General features: G+C 35.2%; 1 protein-coding gene across 2 annotated transcripts; it reads left to right on the top strand.

Moving 5' to 3' along the window:
• Positions 1-454: 454 nt before the first annotated feature.
• Positions 455-14,607, top strand: LOC121294147. 2 transcript variants are annotated; one of them, XM_041217750.1, is made up of 17 exons: positions 455-669; positions 4,212-4,314; positions 4,483-4,706; positions 7,154-7,237; positions 7,389-7,448; positions 7,556-7,750; positions 7,964-8,119; positions 8,303-8,354; positions 8,563-8,653; positions 9,098-9,239; positions 9,408-9,512; positions 9,979-10,069; positions 10,791-10,983; positions 11,211-11,282; positions 11,721-11,823; positions 12,255-12,385; positions 12,589-14,607. In XM_041217750.1, the coding sequence occupies exons 2-17, from the start codon at positions 4,296-4,298 to the stop codon at positions 12,719-12,721; spliced, it is 1,851 nt and encodes a 616-aa protein (XP_041073684.1). In that variant the 5' UTR covers positions 455-669; positions 4,212-4,295; the 3' UTR covers positions 12,722-14,607. The 2 variants fall into 2 exon arrangements, with proteins under 2 accessions (XP_041073684.1, XP_041073676.1); XM_041217742.1 differs by having other exon boundaries at positions 7,389-7,454.
• Positions 14,608-15,966: the final 1,359 nt, after the last annotated feature.

The raw sequence follows: 15,966 nt of genomic DNA, 5'->3' as shown, positions 1-15,966 counted from the left end.
ATATATATATATATATATATATATATATATATATATATATACTATAATATCTTATCATATAACGCACATACATGCATGTATGTGTGTACGCTTATGTACTGTTGTGTGCGAATACGGCAACACGTAAAAATATTTTAAAATTACAAAATTTTAATGATTTGATTGGGTACAAAATGTCCATTATGCAAAATCTAAAATTACACAACAAAAATTTGTGTTTTTTTTAAAGGAAAAAAATTTCCTTAGAGGATTTTTTTTGTTTTGAAAAACTTTAAGTATATTCGAATGCTTTGAAAACTGTATTATTATTATTATTATTATTATTATTATTATTATTATTATTATTAAACATTGGACCATGGACGCTTTTCTGTAACACTTCGAACTTTCTCCCTCACCAAGTTGTCAAGTGTCCTAGCCTGTAACTCCGCCCAGCATATAGTCGAATCCCGTGGTGCGCACGCGCGGCTGTGTCCGAGAACTTTACCTTTGCACAGGGAAGGCGCATATAGGCCTCCAGATCAGAAGATCGAAAGGAATTGGTCGCCTACTGAAGCAGATGAAACCGAGAGAGAGAGGGAGGAACATACATGAAAAGATACTGTTCATCCGTAAATATATAACTTATGTAATTAAGCAAAATGCCCAACAAGGAGAAAAGATTGGACGGTAGGAACTTGGCAGTCTTTCTAAACTTCTTGTTACGCTGTTTATTTTGGTTTGTGAAAATGCGGCATAGAACTTAATGTTAGTTAGGCCTGTGTTATTTTTGTGTTTGTTTTGTTAGTGTCGAAGTCCTGTGTACGCAGACAGTCGTGCAATCAAATGCTGTAGAGTTCGTTCAGGGATCTGTGTTTTCTTTCAGTTTTCTTTTACTGGGAAGATGGATATCTGGGTATACACCCGAAAGAACAAGTTGCTTTTTTGTATCAAGAACAGCGTGTTACGTGGTTGTCTTTCCAGTAAAAAATCAATAGAAATGTTTTTTGTAGCTAGCTAGCGTTTCTTTGCCTGCCTCCTTCACAAAAAGGTTTATAATACCCTTTATCACAGTTAAACCAGCTAGAAAACAGTGTTCCGAATAGACGTTTTAAAATACGTTTATAAAATAAAATTACTATCTCACTGTGTTTGGTCTTGTAAATACGTATTTCCACTTTACATTTGTTAATAATTATTCTGGATACTGAAAGTAGTGTTTTAAAACTCATCTTTTTTTTTTTTTATAAATAATTGCTCACACAGTGTTACAAACCGTATTATAATTTAAAAACCGTTTTTAGTAGTATTTGGGTTGTTAACAGGTAGATAACATTATTATTGAATATACATGTCTCGGGTAATACTTGAGTCAAGTAGAAGTTGGGTTTAATGTATCGCCTAACGTAGAACTTCTGTAAGATGAATAAGAATGTTACTTTTTTAAAATGTAAACATAATTGGAAACGAAACCTGTACCTGGGTGAACGTTTACCTAAAATTTATTGGCAGTGAAGTACTTCACGTAATCCTGCACACTATTGGTCCTTTGTACCACGTATTGCAGATCTCGGGGAGACCAAAATATCAAATCCTGTCGGGTATAAAGACACGGGGCTGTGTGTTGTAATGAGCCGTTACACTGTACGGATTCAAACCACGCCTTCTCCTTAATGCATACACAGCTGAGAGGCAGCACCCTGGCTCACCAGGCCAGAGGATTACAAGACCGAGGGTTCGAGCACTTGTCTCTTTCACTTTGGCAGTAGCCCCGATTAAGTTGACAGCCTCCGCTTTATCGACTCCCTCTCCAGCTGCCATTCAAACTCTTGCGTTTCTCGATGGTTCAAGCCAGAAAAGTTGGGTGGAAGTGTCTGTAACAAGCTGCTTCTGGGGCATTTATTAAAAGCAGTGTGAAATTGCGTAGCCCACCCTCCTGACACAGAGTCCTGACCAGGGTAGTGCCAGTGTGGAAGGGGCTAAAATGTGTGATATTTATTTTACATGTATTCGTTTCTGTGTACAGGCTGTGGCCTGTGTGCTTCTGACATCATACTTCACTTCACTGAACGGTGACATAACCCGGGGGACACAAACAATTATATGTTTACATTATGCTCAATCAAAGCTATAGAAGCACCATCGATGGAAATTGAACAATATATTGTGGTACTATAGACACTATAATTTTATTTGGTATTGCAGTACATTCATTCTAACTGAATTCTAAAATTATTGTAATTTTCATCTCCGTTTTGGGACACCACTTGTTACATGGTAATGTTAATTTTGAGATTGATATAATTTTAGAAAACACTGCTAGTTAAGTTAAGGCAACTTTACCATGAGTTTAGTACTGCTGCACTGTAGATTAAACACACAGACTTGATTGTAAAATGATTTATAGATTTTATTTAAAGACAAACTGCAGGCTTGGCAATATTGTGGACAGTAATAACAACCATCAGAGTAGCTTAACCTGGCTGAAACAACAAGAATGATAAGTCAGATATTCTCATGTGTATATAGCACAATCATATTAATTGTAGCATGTTTATTTTTTCAATATTTAGTTTAGTACAGGAACCATTATTTTGTCATATCTCTGTTACTGTAGAATGACCCTGTTGCATTTAATTAAGGTGATTGAGCAAAATTGAGAAATCTCTAAAATGTCATAGCAGTGCGTGCATGCTTGCGTCCTACTCTGTTGAGGTGGCAGTTAAAGTTGAGAGTTGTTGAACCAGTCAAGGTTTTTTGTGTGTATGTGTAATAACCTTGAACAGAAATAAATTTACAAACGAGAAGCCATTCGGCCCATCTGATATAAGCTTGTGTTGTTCTGATTCATCTTAAACCTTGAAAAACTTGGTCTTTTGTCAATCTGGGTCTTGCAGGATCCAAGTGATTCTGCCTCAGCAACATGTAGGGTTGGGGTCAATTCCTGTTTTTTTTCAATTCCAATTTCTTTTTAAAATCCATTTACAATTCTAGTTAATTTGAAGGACTTAAAATGTATGTTTTAGGTACATACTAATTGTTGTAGTAGTTAACCTGCTTTCATTTTGAAGCCAATTTAATTGACTAACTGTCTTCAATTTAAGTAATTTGATGCCACTGTGAGAAGCTTGTTTTAACAGAATACTGCTTATTATAATTTTGATCAATGTGTGCTGCAGTTATACTGAAGTTTATAATAACTAAAAGGGAATTGGAATTGGGAATTTATTTTAAAAAGGAATTGGAATTGAAAAACAGTTATTGACCTCAACCCTGGTAACATGATAGGTGGATTGTGTGGATGGGTTTGCTCCTGGTGTGATATAAGCCCATCCTGGCATTTGCGATGAGTAATGTATGTGACAGTGCAATACACTCATTATTGTGATACTGTGGTCTTATTGAGAAAGACAAAAGGCTAGATTGGTGCAGACAGGAAGGTGTGGGTGTGAAATTAAATTATCAAAGGCTGTGGATGAGGCAGTTTTTGTAGGTTAGAGTTGCTTGCAAATGAGAGAGAGAGGAAGCAACGCATGACCATTTTCGCCAACAGTACTGGAAAATTTTATTCTAAGTTTATATTGGTGTTCTACGATATCTCATTTAGGGAGCCAATTGTGCATATACAGTTGTAATCAAGAGTTTACATACCCCAATGGAAATTTTATAATTTCTAGAAATTCCTCTAACAATATGGGAACAAAACTTTTGGTACAAAAGATTGCTTTTGTGGATGAGGGAAAGGTTCAAGAAATAGATGTTTACAATTATTTATTTATTTCAGCAATTGGTGGTGTTTTTTTTTTTTTTTTTAAACCCTAGAAAACCCAGCGAATAAACATCAGTGTGAATAGCTCTTAACCCTTTCAGGACCAAGCATTTTTCAGTGGGATGCTCCCCCAGCACTGGGTGTTTTTTGGCTGTATTTGACTCTCTTCCTATAAAAATTCACTAAAAATCCTATTTTTTCACAGTAACATCTTGGAAATGGTGTCCTGTTTTTCAGAACACACTGGGGAACATTATAAAGTACTTCAGAAACCATATAAACTTTTTGCTTTTTTCTTTCAACACAATATTTTGTGTTTTTTTTACTCATCTTTTTGATTGAGAAATATGAATGGCTTAACAGTGTATCAATTGAATTCTTAAAGGATAGTATAAAAGTCGGAGTAAAACACAGAAAATTAAAATCCCTAATTTATATTATGTATTTGTTTTCTTCCTTACAGTACATATTTGATCTTGTAAAAAGACTTGAAGGTGAAGACATTGAAAAACTACACTAGTTGGTTCTAAACACCACGAAAGAAATCATGAATCCCAGACCAGCCGGTATGCTTTCTGTTAATGTTATTTCATAAGTGCCCATCCAGATACTTAGTTTGCCTGTAAAACACAATAAACAGTAATTAAAAATAATTGAGTAGATTTCCCAAGTCACTTGATTGCCAGCATTCATCTCCTGTCAAAGCCGTTAACACACTTGTGTTTATTTTACAGGTTTTGGTTTTAAATTCCAATTTGAAGATGATGATGCCTATGATGTGGATGATAGTAATGATGAATGTAGTGAAAGTGAATATTGCTATTATGACTATGATCCTGATTATGCATCTAGAACCACATACTGTGGATTTCCGAGAGCGTTTCTAGACCCACATTACAGGCCAAGGAGCTTGGATATGAATTTACCTTTCAATTATAAAATGGGTGTTACAGCTGAGGTAAGTACTGAAATATTTAAGCAGGAATGAAACACTAACCTTTCAATAGAAGAAAATTCTCCCATTCACATGTTTCTGCTCTAGTCCCAGGATAAGGTACGCAGCAGAGGGAGGTTCTCTAATGATTCAGGCGGTCTAGCTTTACTGTACCAAACCACTATAAGAAACATTTATTTTAGAACCTGCTTGTCAACTCGGAGCATATTATGAACAGCGGTAACCAGAAATTATAAACAATGTAACTACAGCAGCACCGCTCCTGCACTATCCTTATAAATAATCACACACATTATTCTGGCCTGATATGTTTTCTTAATTTTTTTGGTGGAAATTAAGTTACTTCCAAAGTAGCAGATAGGTGCTTTCATTTTAGATGATTGATACGAAATACTTGTGCTGCAGAGATTGCATTGTGTGGTGGTCTCGTTTTGAACTTTCAAAATACTTCCACATGTTGCTTTTTTAAATTTATTTTATTATTTTTTTAAGATGCCATTTTCACTGTTTGTCTACTCCCTTAGCCAATAACAAAGCTAGGTAATGAAGTGAACCTGCCCCCTATACATTATCAGTGTGGTGAGAATTTTAGTGGCTGATCACTTAACTTCCTCCTCTCAAATACCATGCCAAAAGTTTTTTTTGGAAGTAATTGGCTTATTTTTTAATTTATTTTAGAAAGTAACGAATATTTGAAACTAGGTCAAGGTACTCAAGTAATAATTTTATTTAGAATACTAGAATAACTAGATTTTAATAAACAAGCTGTTTCACAAGTTCAAGTTGCTGTTATTGACATCACCCTATACAAATTGGTGTGTTGCAACTGACGACACATTAAAAAAGACGAGCAAAAATATCTATCTAGTTTTAGTTTGATATGTGATTACACTGTGTAACAAAATTATTATTATTTTTTTGTTCCTGGGTAGTAAATGTTATTTCCTAATTGCTTATGCCTCAAAAGTATAGAAAATGGCTATTATTCCCCCACAAACAAAAAATGTGTTACATAGTGTTGTTTGTTGTTCATTACTCTGAACTTCTGTATACATGCAGCTTCCAGCAGACTTTAACCAGGTTCACTTAACATACTTTCTAGTATATGCTGAATTTAAAAAAAAAATTCACACTGCTTGACAAGGCTGTCTTTTTTATTTATTTATTTATTTTATTTGTGGGTTTTAAATATCCAATTGCTGTTGCTTTAAAAAGCTGGATATATGAAGACACTGAGTAAGATTTCTTGCCCAAACATTTGTTCCTGAACTTACTGTAATGTGAAAGTTTTTTTTTTTTTTTTTTTTTAACCAGGTCACTAAACTGAGGTGATAATGAGATGGTGTAAAATGAACACAACTTGTCTGGGATTTATAATTTGCATAGGTCAAGGGTAAAAGTTTAGTAGCTGGGTAGACTGCCCTTCTCCAGGTTTAATAGATATCATTATTGGATTAATTTCAATTACAATTAATTTTATTTATATAGCGCCTTTCATACCACAGTATCTCAGTGCTTTACTTGTCCGTTAAAACAGAAGTGTGCAATATCAAGAAGTTATAGAAATTACAAAGTAACAATCAATAAATAACAGTAAAAATAAAAATGCAAATAAAATAGATTAAAACAATTATTTTGTAATTCAGGTTAAACTAAAGTAAGTCTTTAATCATAACTTAAAAATATTGACCGAAGCAGCATCTCTAATAAAAAATGGGGCATTATAACTAAATGCACTGTCTCCTCTTTCCAATTTTACTTTTCAGAAGCACAAAAGGCCAGCGTTAGCTAAGTTTAAAGTGCACAGAGGTTTCTTAAAGTGGACAGAGTCTCTCTTGGGTAATCCAGTGCCAAACCATTTAGTGTTTTTATATGTCAATAGTAAGATTTTTAAATCAATTTAATGCAGTAGCAGCAAGTGCAGTGAGACCAAGAGAGGAGTTACATGAGCCCATTTCTGTTTAGGGGAACTCCTTGCAGCATTCTGAACAAGCTGCAGATGTGATAAGGCATGACCCGAAAGCCCATCAAATACAGCATTTGGTCATCTAGGTGAAACAAAAGTGTTGCATTAATATCTCGTCAAAGAAAGTTAAGTTCTCATTTAGCAATGTTTCATAGATGATAAAAAGACACTTGTAATTTTTCAAATGTAACCCTCAAATTTCTCAAATCAGATTTTGTTAGAGGTGAGATTAAGCGCTTTAAGGACTGTATAGTACTCATCTTTTGTAAGGTGTCCCTTTATACTACTAAACCAGTTAGTGGGATGGTCGTGGCCCCTCATGTCATTCCACTTGCACTTTTATTCTTATTGAGGCACCCAACTGTAGTGTCATGAAGGAGGAGTACTTAGAGGAGCACTGTAATTGGTAATATGCAATGATGCCTAGCCATGGTGTAGTAGTTGAAACTAAAGTGTAGAGTTAATTTTTATTTTTGTTTTTCAGGAAGCAGAAAAAAATGCGAAAGAATTAGTAGATGAGGAAGAAAGAGTTAAACAAAAAGCTGAAAAGAAAAGGCTTAAGAAAAAGGTGAATATTTTTCAAATAAATTGTATTCCATTAATATACCCATTTTTATTACTTTAACATTAGTTATGTAATTCCTGCAGATTGTCTACAGTTGGTCCTCTTGCATTTTAAGTAAAGGTATTGGTTCGGTACTAAACTCTGTTTTTTACAGAGACAAAAAGAGAGAAAAAGACAAGAAAAATTAGAAAAAGAAAATAAAAATGAAGCAAATGTAAGTGTGAGTTCTTTCTCAGATTTCTTAGTCATTTGATTGTTATGTCTTTACATTTGCTTGCTCTGAGTGCTTTAAGTGATTGCTGTTTTCTCTACCCCACCCAGTGTCTTGCTGAAAAATTAGTGAATGTCAATATCGCAAATAGTGATGAAGAGAAGAAGAAATCAAATAAAAAAGATGCTAGTATGTTGTCTGCAAAAATGCCATCTGAATCTTCAGAGAAACATAAAGCAATACATGGAAATGAATCTAGTAATGAGGATGGCAGTAGTGAAGAAAGCTGGGAGGAGGAATCTGAGGTATGTGCTCATTTTTAACATCTTTAGTGCATGCATAACTTGCATAGAATTTGCACTCTTTTTGAAAAGCTTTAAATCATCATTAGAAATATTTTCCAATTCACCCCTTTGATATACAGTCTTCGACATGTTATACAAACACTAAATGCAGGAAATTAATATTTTTTACTAGTTACTATTTTTACAAAATGTTTGTTCGTTTTAATATCCTAGGATCTGCTGGATTTGACCAGCACCTTTGTATCAAAAGCTGCCAGCATTGCAAAACGTAAAATGGAATTAAAACCTAAAACTGAGAAGAAAGAAAAAAAGAAAAAGCCTGAAAAGGATACAAAAGTGGAACAAGATGTGAAGCAGGAGATACAAGAGGTAAAGTAGACACTGAGGCATGTTGGAGCCAGTGCGTGGCAAGGTCGGCAAATTGTTGCAAAGACAGTGTAAAGAGACAGTGGATCAAGATTATACAACCAATAGGAGCGCTGCATATAAATGGTGCATTGCCAGACCATGCAGCTTTGCTTTGTGTAATACTCTTGTTCTGTTGTTTAACAGAATGGCAATGAAGACAGTGATGCAATTTTAGTTAAGAGTTTCGAACTAGCAGGTAAGAATTTCTCAACCTTTCAAACCCAAAGGCATTTTGTGCTTTGTTCTTCTCTGGAAGACGCAAATCCTCACTGCCACTGTTCTCTTCTCCATGCTTTCACTATCTAGAAAACTTCTTTTTTTTGTTCAAGGTTTTTTTTTTTTTTTTTTTTTTTTATACTCTTCCCTTGAGCCTTGCATAAATTAACTCAGTTTTTGGTTTCCAGTTATAGGTAATCAGTTGGCCAGTAGTGGTCGCTTTGAACTTGCTGTGCCTTATTTCACCGATGCAATCAAGTTTAATCCAAAGGAGTATAGGTAAGAATTAATTCTTTTCTTTTTTTCATTTTAAGACAGATAAACAGAGGCCAATATTTGTTCTGTGACTTAAATTGTGCAAGGCAGTATTGGGACAGTTTATGTGGTGGTTTGGAAACAAGTACTGATAACAGCAAGGTCTGTACACTGCAACACATCATTTAGTTAGTTATGTCTTGGTATTCAGGGCGATGGATTGCATAGTGTGACCTGTGCCAAGTCTACTTGACTACCATGTGCTTCATCTTTCCCAGCTGTAAAACTGGGGAGATGCTGGGGCACCACACTGGAAAGAATTAAGAAGAGAGAGACAAAGTTTAACTGTAAACAAAATGATTTGTTATACTACAGATACTGGTCATACAGGTGTCTGTAAGAGTGACGAGGGGAGTGGTACAAGAATATTGATCCTCACTTGAAGTAAACTTCACTATTTCTTTTCAGACTCTTCGGTAATCGGTCTTTCTGCTATGAGAGACTGATGCAATACGATAAAGCTCTAAATGATGCAGAAATATCCCTCAGCATGTGTTCCTCTTGGACAAAAGGATACTTTAGAAAAGGAAAAGCATTAGCTGGACTGAAGGTAATTGCTGAGTGTATTTTGAAGAAAACTATCGAATTCTAATTTTGAATACCAATGAGTAATTGAACTTCTTTCAGTGTATTGTGAATATGGAGGGGGATGAGTATGTTATAAGGATGTGCAAATATTTGTCTTCAAGTAAACCACCATCTGTTTTCTCTCACCCAGAGATATGCTGAAGCAGTAATTGCTTTAAAAGAAGTGTTAAAACTTGATAACACGTGTGCTGATGCAGCTCAGGAGCTGATGAGAGTCCAAATTATCCAGTTGATGGTATGTCTATAGGAAAATAACTGATAAAAGTAACCATTTTAACTCCATTTAAGTTGGTCTGATTTATTTTATTTTTTTATTTTTTTCTAATAGATTACTTGCCTTATATGGGGAGCTCAAGCCAAAAGTTAGTAGAGTGCGTGAAGGGCAAAGGATGCACAAAATAAGTCCTTGCAAAACAGAAGCAGCCCTTGTCTCTGATCTTGCTAGCAAATTGGTTGTAGTTGGACATCTGGAGAGTTGATTTATTGTCATGCAAATGCACATGTTGTGGAATGTTGAGTATTTTGTAGGAATGTTTTTGGCTTGTGACAGGGATGGCAATAAGATACAGAATAGATTTCCCATCTACACAAAACAAAGTATATCCAATTGCTGTGCCCCACTCATGTTTTACATGCATTTGCTTTACATGTATGACAAACTTGACTCTTAGTGGCTGATATTCTCCTCTTTCTTCATACAGGAAATGGGCTTCACTCGAGAACAGAGTACAAATGCTTTAATAATCCATGGGACAGTTCATAAGGCACTAGAAGCACTGTACAACATCCATGGTAAGAGCTGGAGAGGTAAAGTTGTTCCATGTTTAATATCTGGGACCTTGAAAAGACACATCCTACTACATGATTTATCATACGGAATATCTTCCGTTACTTTAGTTAAGGACAATGTATTAGGCTGTATGTCCTGGGCTCGGTTCACACCTTGGGCATGTCCATTTACTGTTCTTTGTTGAGCTAGACTGGATTTCTTAACTGCCTTTGTGCCGTCTCTCATACTGTTTGCTTCTATGAAACTAACATCTAGATATAAACGTTGAGTTTTTTTGTTTATAAATTTAGTAGGAGTACAATGTAAGAACTGTTGTACTCAAATTCCATCTTTTTTTTCTATGTATTCGCATTAACTTTGTACACGTGTAGTCCTGTACGCACTAATGTCATACTGTGTCATGAACTACCAGCATCCCAATGGAGGTGGTCTTACAATGGCTTTTCTGATTGCATACCAACATTGCCAGCCTTTTTAGGAAACTACATTTAATCTAACATGCATAATTTTGCAGGGCTTATACTTGCAGTATCACTTGCTGTATTTTTATTTATTTATTTATTTATTTAAGAAGACTGCTGAAAACATCTTCAGATCAGAGTCAACCTATTTCATGGTTCTTAATCGATTTGATTTAATATTTAACCTGTAAAACAATGTTAAATGACCATCAAGGATCAGGGTTATAAATGAATGCATTTCCGTTCTTCCCTTCTGTTTCAGACGGGAATCATCTCGTAGTAAAAGAAAACCCTGTTGTAGCTGTAAATGGCCATGCTGTGGAAGAGGAGTGGGTAGTGAGTGGAAAAAAAGCCCACTTTGCTGCGAAGTCTGTGCCACGATCCCAAGTTCCCCAGACTATACAACAAAAACCTGTGCTTCAACCAAAAGCTACCCAAGCGAACATACAGCCTGGGTAACTGCAACTCTATCTTGACTTGTTCACCTTCTCGTAAACAACCCATTTAATAAGCAGTTTGAAGACCAGTTATATACATTAACAATTATACTATACAATAGTTATAATGGGGGTAGGAGTGTGTGTATAAATATTTAGTATTTTTATATTTAAAATGCATGCACGTCTGCATTCCGTGTATTTTCTTCTAATTTCCTTCAAATTTATGGCTTGTTTTGTAACAGAGAGCAGCCTATATGGGTAGGAAATGTGACCAATGCTATATCACAGAAACTACTGCTGTGCATCTTTAACTCGTAAGTATATCTGTATCTGTATATCACTAATTTATCCATTATGGTTCATTATAAAACATTTAAATTGGAAATGAAATTCAAACAGTTAACATCCTTTTGACCAAATATATCCAAAAGTGGTGACTGCACTAGCAAGTGGGTCTAAAGTAGGTTGACCAACTGTACCACTATTCAGTTTGATCTCAAGAATGCAGAACACCAACCAAGTGCACTTAGTTTTGCAACTGATCTGTAATAGATATGAACAAGTTTAGATCCATGTCTTTTATCTATTGATAACCCTCGTAATCATTTTAATTGCTTTAAAAATGGCCGTTGCAGCTGCATTTCTTTTAAAATCTGTATTCAGAGATTTGGTTTGCCCTTGGAAAATATCATTCTCATGCTGTTGCGTGCCCTGTGTATTAGTGTATCACTCATGCCTCTTTCTCACTGCAGGGCTGGTCCAATCAACAGTGTTAAGATGCTCTATGATAGACACTGTGCCTTTGTTAACTACTCGAACAAGGAAGCTGCAGAACGGGCCATCCAAACACTCCAGGTAATGCCAGGTTGTGTGTGACTGTCCATATAGAGAATACGCTCTGTTACATACACTATGTACACCCTCGCAGTCGTTTGTGAAAACCACAACAGTATTTTAAATACATTTTTTGTGGTGCACTCAACACAGTTTAATATTGCGCGTAACCCATAGAGAACACTGAAATTATCTGACAGATAGTTTGTGAAAGGGTTCACACCAAACTCTAAAAATGACAAATGTTGGACTTCTGCAAATTTTAAATTAAGGACCACTTTAAAATTATGACTGTTGCATGCTCCTTAAAAGCCCTATTAGGTATATTTTTCTCAGTGGTAGATTTGGAGTTACAAATGACTTTGCAGTGGGAGTTGGGGTATGTACTGCCTTTGTCCAAACCTATTACAACAGAGAAACCTTTTAACTGTCTTCATTTTATTGCCCTTCAGGGCTTGGAAATTGAAGGAACCAAGCTACTTATCCGTTACCCTGATCACTCTTATAAAAATCAAGGAAGGACAAACGTACCCTCTGCTGTTCAGAAGATTGCTGTTGCACAGTCTGCTAAACCCGTAGTTGTGTAAGTTAAAAATCAAGTACTTGATCACTAATGAAGGTGATATTAAAATGTAATGTGTGTGTTAAATTTGCAGTTGCAGCTGTGATCTAACTTCCTTAGCAGACTGTTCTTTAAAAAATGCTGCAGTAAATTGTGAAATGCATTTTTCATAAATTTGTTTCCACTCCAGTAATCTAAGTTTTTATGAACTTGTTCATTTACAGGGGGAAGGCTGTTGGAGAGTGTGTTTTCTGGAGGACTGGAGGGTGCACAAAAAAAGAAGTGTGTCCTTATAAACATGTTCCTGAAAACAAGGGTATAGATAGAAAAAAGCAGCACACGACTTCACTAGAATGACTTTAGAGCTCTGTACTGCTTCGGAAATTTGTATGAACCCATCTGGTTTTTCATCTATATAGTACACGTTCATCTAATACATGCATCTAGAAAACATAAATAAAAGGACACCTGTATGCCAAAGTGAAACAACCCACAGTGTTAATTTTATATCAACTTTTGATGTATTTTTACATTTTTTTTTTTTTTTTTTTTTTTAATGTTTTAATTTGTCTTAATTTTATATTGAATTGGAGGACTACTTACTAAAGGGGAACTAACCAAGCAACTATTATTTAGTAATCTACGGTGCCCAGGAGGGGGTGCATGAGAGAGAACTACACGATCTTGTGCTCATGTCTTACTAGCTCATGGCCGTGATGCCAGGCTCCATAGTAATGTACGTATTCCGACTCTTTAAAATAAATTAATGTTAGTATTGGCGCTTGGTTTGGCTCACTTGTGGGTATGTAGGTGTCCAAGTCATTTGGTTTGGGTGGGGTAACTGACATTTTTAATCTTTCAGATATCAACTCTACCATGATGCAATCAATTTTAAAGATTTTATTTTTTTGCTAGCCTTAATGTAATTATTCTGTGATGTTTGTGTCCAATAATGATTCTGAGCATTCTGACCTTCACACAGATTTACGCTATTGCTTGCTGTCTCCAGTTAATTTCAGTGGTGCATAACAAAATCCTTATTGACTTTATGAACACAGCCCTGTCTGTCTTTTCAGAAAGTCTCACAATTGTTTGTTTTTAATGGCCAAACACTAGTGTGAGGTACATTTTGATCTTTTAACTTCCATCAGATTTTTTTGTTTTGATTTTAGTTTTGAAAATCATCACCCAGTTTGATGTTCTGTCTTTTAAATTAGATGCAAAGTAGAGGGAAAACTTGAACATAAAGGGCATTCCACTGAAAGCTTAACTGTATATTTCAAAATTGAGTAGCTCTTTTTATTTTTTACAGGTATACAAATTCTGAATTTAGTATTTTATCAGGTACATGTACATGCAGCATGCTACTTGACTATCCATGGTTTTGTATGCTGTTTCTCTTGAACCATCTGGTGAATTTGCCCTAAAGTGGAGAAAAGTATAGAGGAGAGGCTTTCTTATGTTAATTTAATTAGGAAAAGCCATGCACATTTAATTCTCAACACTTTTATGGACTAATTTGTATATAGATCAGTATTACATTATTTGAAGAAGTTGCTTATCACAGAATTAGGATAATGTGTTGAGTTGAATTGTGCTGCATTGTAGGTTGCAAATGAGTGACACCCGGTGACTAAAGAATACAAAGGTAGAGTGGTATGACTTTATAATTAATTAATAAATAAATAAATAAATAAATAAATAAAGCAACCAATTGGGAGCTAGCATCCTTGTCAAAAATAAATATTACCACAAGACTTTCACACCATTGACTTCTTGAAATGTTTCAAACAGCTAAATGAATAGCTAGACTTTGTGGCCAAAAAAAAGCTCTATTTAGGAGATTGCCGTTTATAGAGACAGTACTTTTTAAAGGTGTCTTTGTAGAACCATTCTTCTATTGCAGAATTCCTCTCTGAATTTGATCTTAAGTCCTGTTCTAGTACAAAATAGGTAGACTAATTGGAATAACAAATGTTTGTGCACCTGTTGCAAAACTGAGACAGTACTTTTTAAAGGCGTTTTGCGAAACAAATTGCTGAATACTACTTTTAACTTATTTTTAAATGGGGTTTAACATTGGCCTTGAATTTGCTGATGTTCTGTAGCTGTGTATTCGGTTATTTTTTCCAAATTAAAATCGATGTTGGCAATTGCAGAAAAGAAAGTTAACTGCAAAAACTGTAAGTGTGTTTATTTGTTAATGTCACACACACACAAAAATAAATAATGTCAACTCAAACAACTGTGTGTTAGTCTATCCTTAATCATGTCTAACACAAACCTGCATACACAAGCAAACTTTGTGTCTGGCAACATGTCTCTTCATACATGTAGTCAAATCTGGTTCCTGTAAATTAGGTATTTAAAACTTTTTTGGGTACATGAAGAATATGGATTAAGGCTGATGGCTGTTCATTTTCAAGACAACCCACAACCTGCTTGTCAGCTATCTGTGCTACTGGCAAGACAACACTTAAGTTAAGGGCTGTATGAGTGTCCTGTAGGTAAGGGAAGGGTTTTACAAATCTGACGCAGTTACAATGTAAAAGCCTCATCTCAGGAAACATTTGAGTGACTTCATTTTCATAGATTTTTGTGTAAAACCTGCATGCTAAATGTGTTGCTGAGCGTGATCTTGACCTCGCACTGAAGCAATGTGACTTAAGATTCTGACAGTACACCATTGAATTATTGTCTTAATGTGTGTTACTCAGCTATAATCCTTGATTTTTTTCTTCGTTATATATACGTCCTTTCTCTTCTACATCCTTTGACATCTGGCCATATCAATGATACAGACCACATGTTTTGACATGGCGTCTTTATGGTTGGTACACAGATGTATTCTAAGACTCATTGTCCTGTTATAGGTGGTGTCTAGTGAACATTGTTGCCACATTGTTTTAACCTCACGTTGCTGATACAGACCACTTGCTTTTAGATAGTATCTGTATATTTATCAACTGTAATGTGGTGCTGCTTTGGTTTTGATGAAATAGACCTGCCCACTGTGACATTGCACCTTTGCAGAATTCATTCTTGGGTGAGGAAAATATGAATGGGGAGGAATATTTTGTATTTGTATTCTTTTTTTGTGTTAAGTTTGGGCAAAGTAAAACTTGTAAGTGAATAATTGTTAAATGTACAATTCAATATCATTTAGAAACTTAGTGCAAGCAGATGCACTTTTGCTGTTTCAATGGCCTATTTACATGAATAGTTTAAATGTACAGAATATAAAATTGTTTTTATACATATATAAATTATAATTTTAAGGGCTTTGTAAATGTTCAGCATTTAATGATCAGATTTCCTGGCTTTAGTGATACCAAGTAATGAAGTTGTATTACAATCAGTAGATGGCAGCAGTGTGCTGAACGATTGAAAGTGATTAAAATGTAACGTGGTGAGAAGTTAGCTTAGTGAGATTCAAGGAGTGGGAGCCGGGGCTGCTTAATTAACGTCTATCATTATTATCCCCCTATTTAAATCTCATGCACCTTCTATGTCTAGTGTGTTGCTTTCTAGCTAATGCTTTCTAATTCTGATCATGAAAGAATGTTTCCTACCTGCTCTGGTGATTCACTCTGTCCTGCAGC

The sequence above is a fragment of the Polyodon spathula genome, chromosome 2 (assembly GCF_017654505.1).
Source record: "Polyodon spathula isolate WHYD16114869_AA chromosome 2, ASM1765450v1, whole genome shotgun sequence".
Lineage (NCBI taxonomy): Eukaryota > Metazoa > Chordata > Actinopteri > Acipenseriformes > Polyodontidae > Polyodon > Polyodon spathula.
This window is presented reverse-complemented; position numbering and strand designations above follow the sequence as displayed.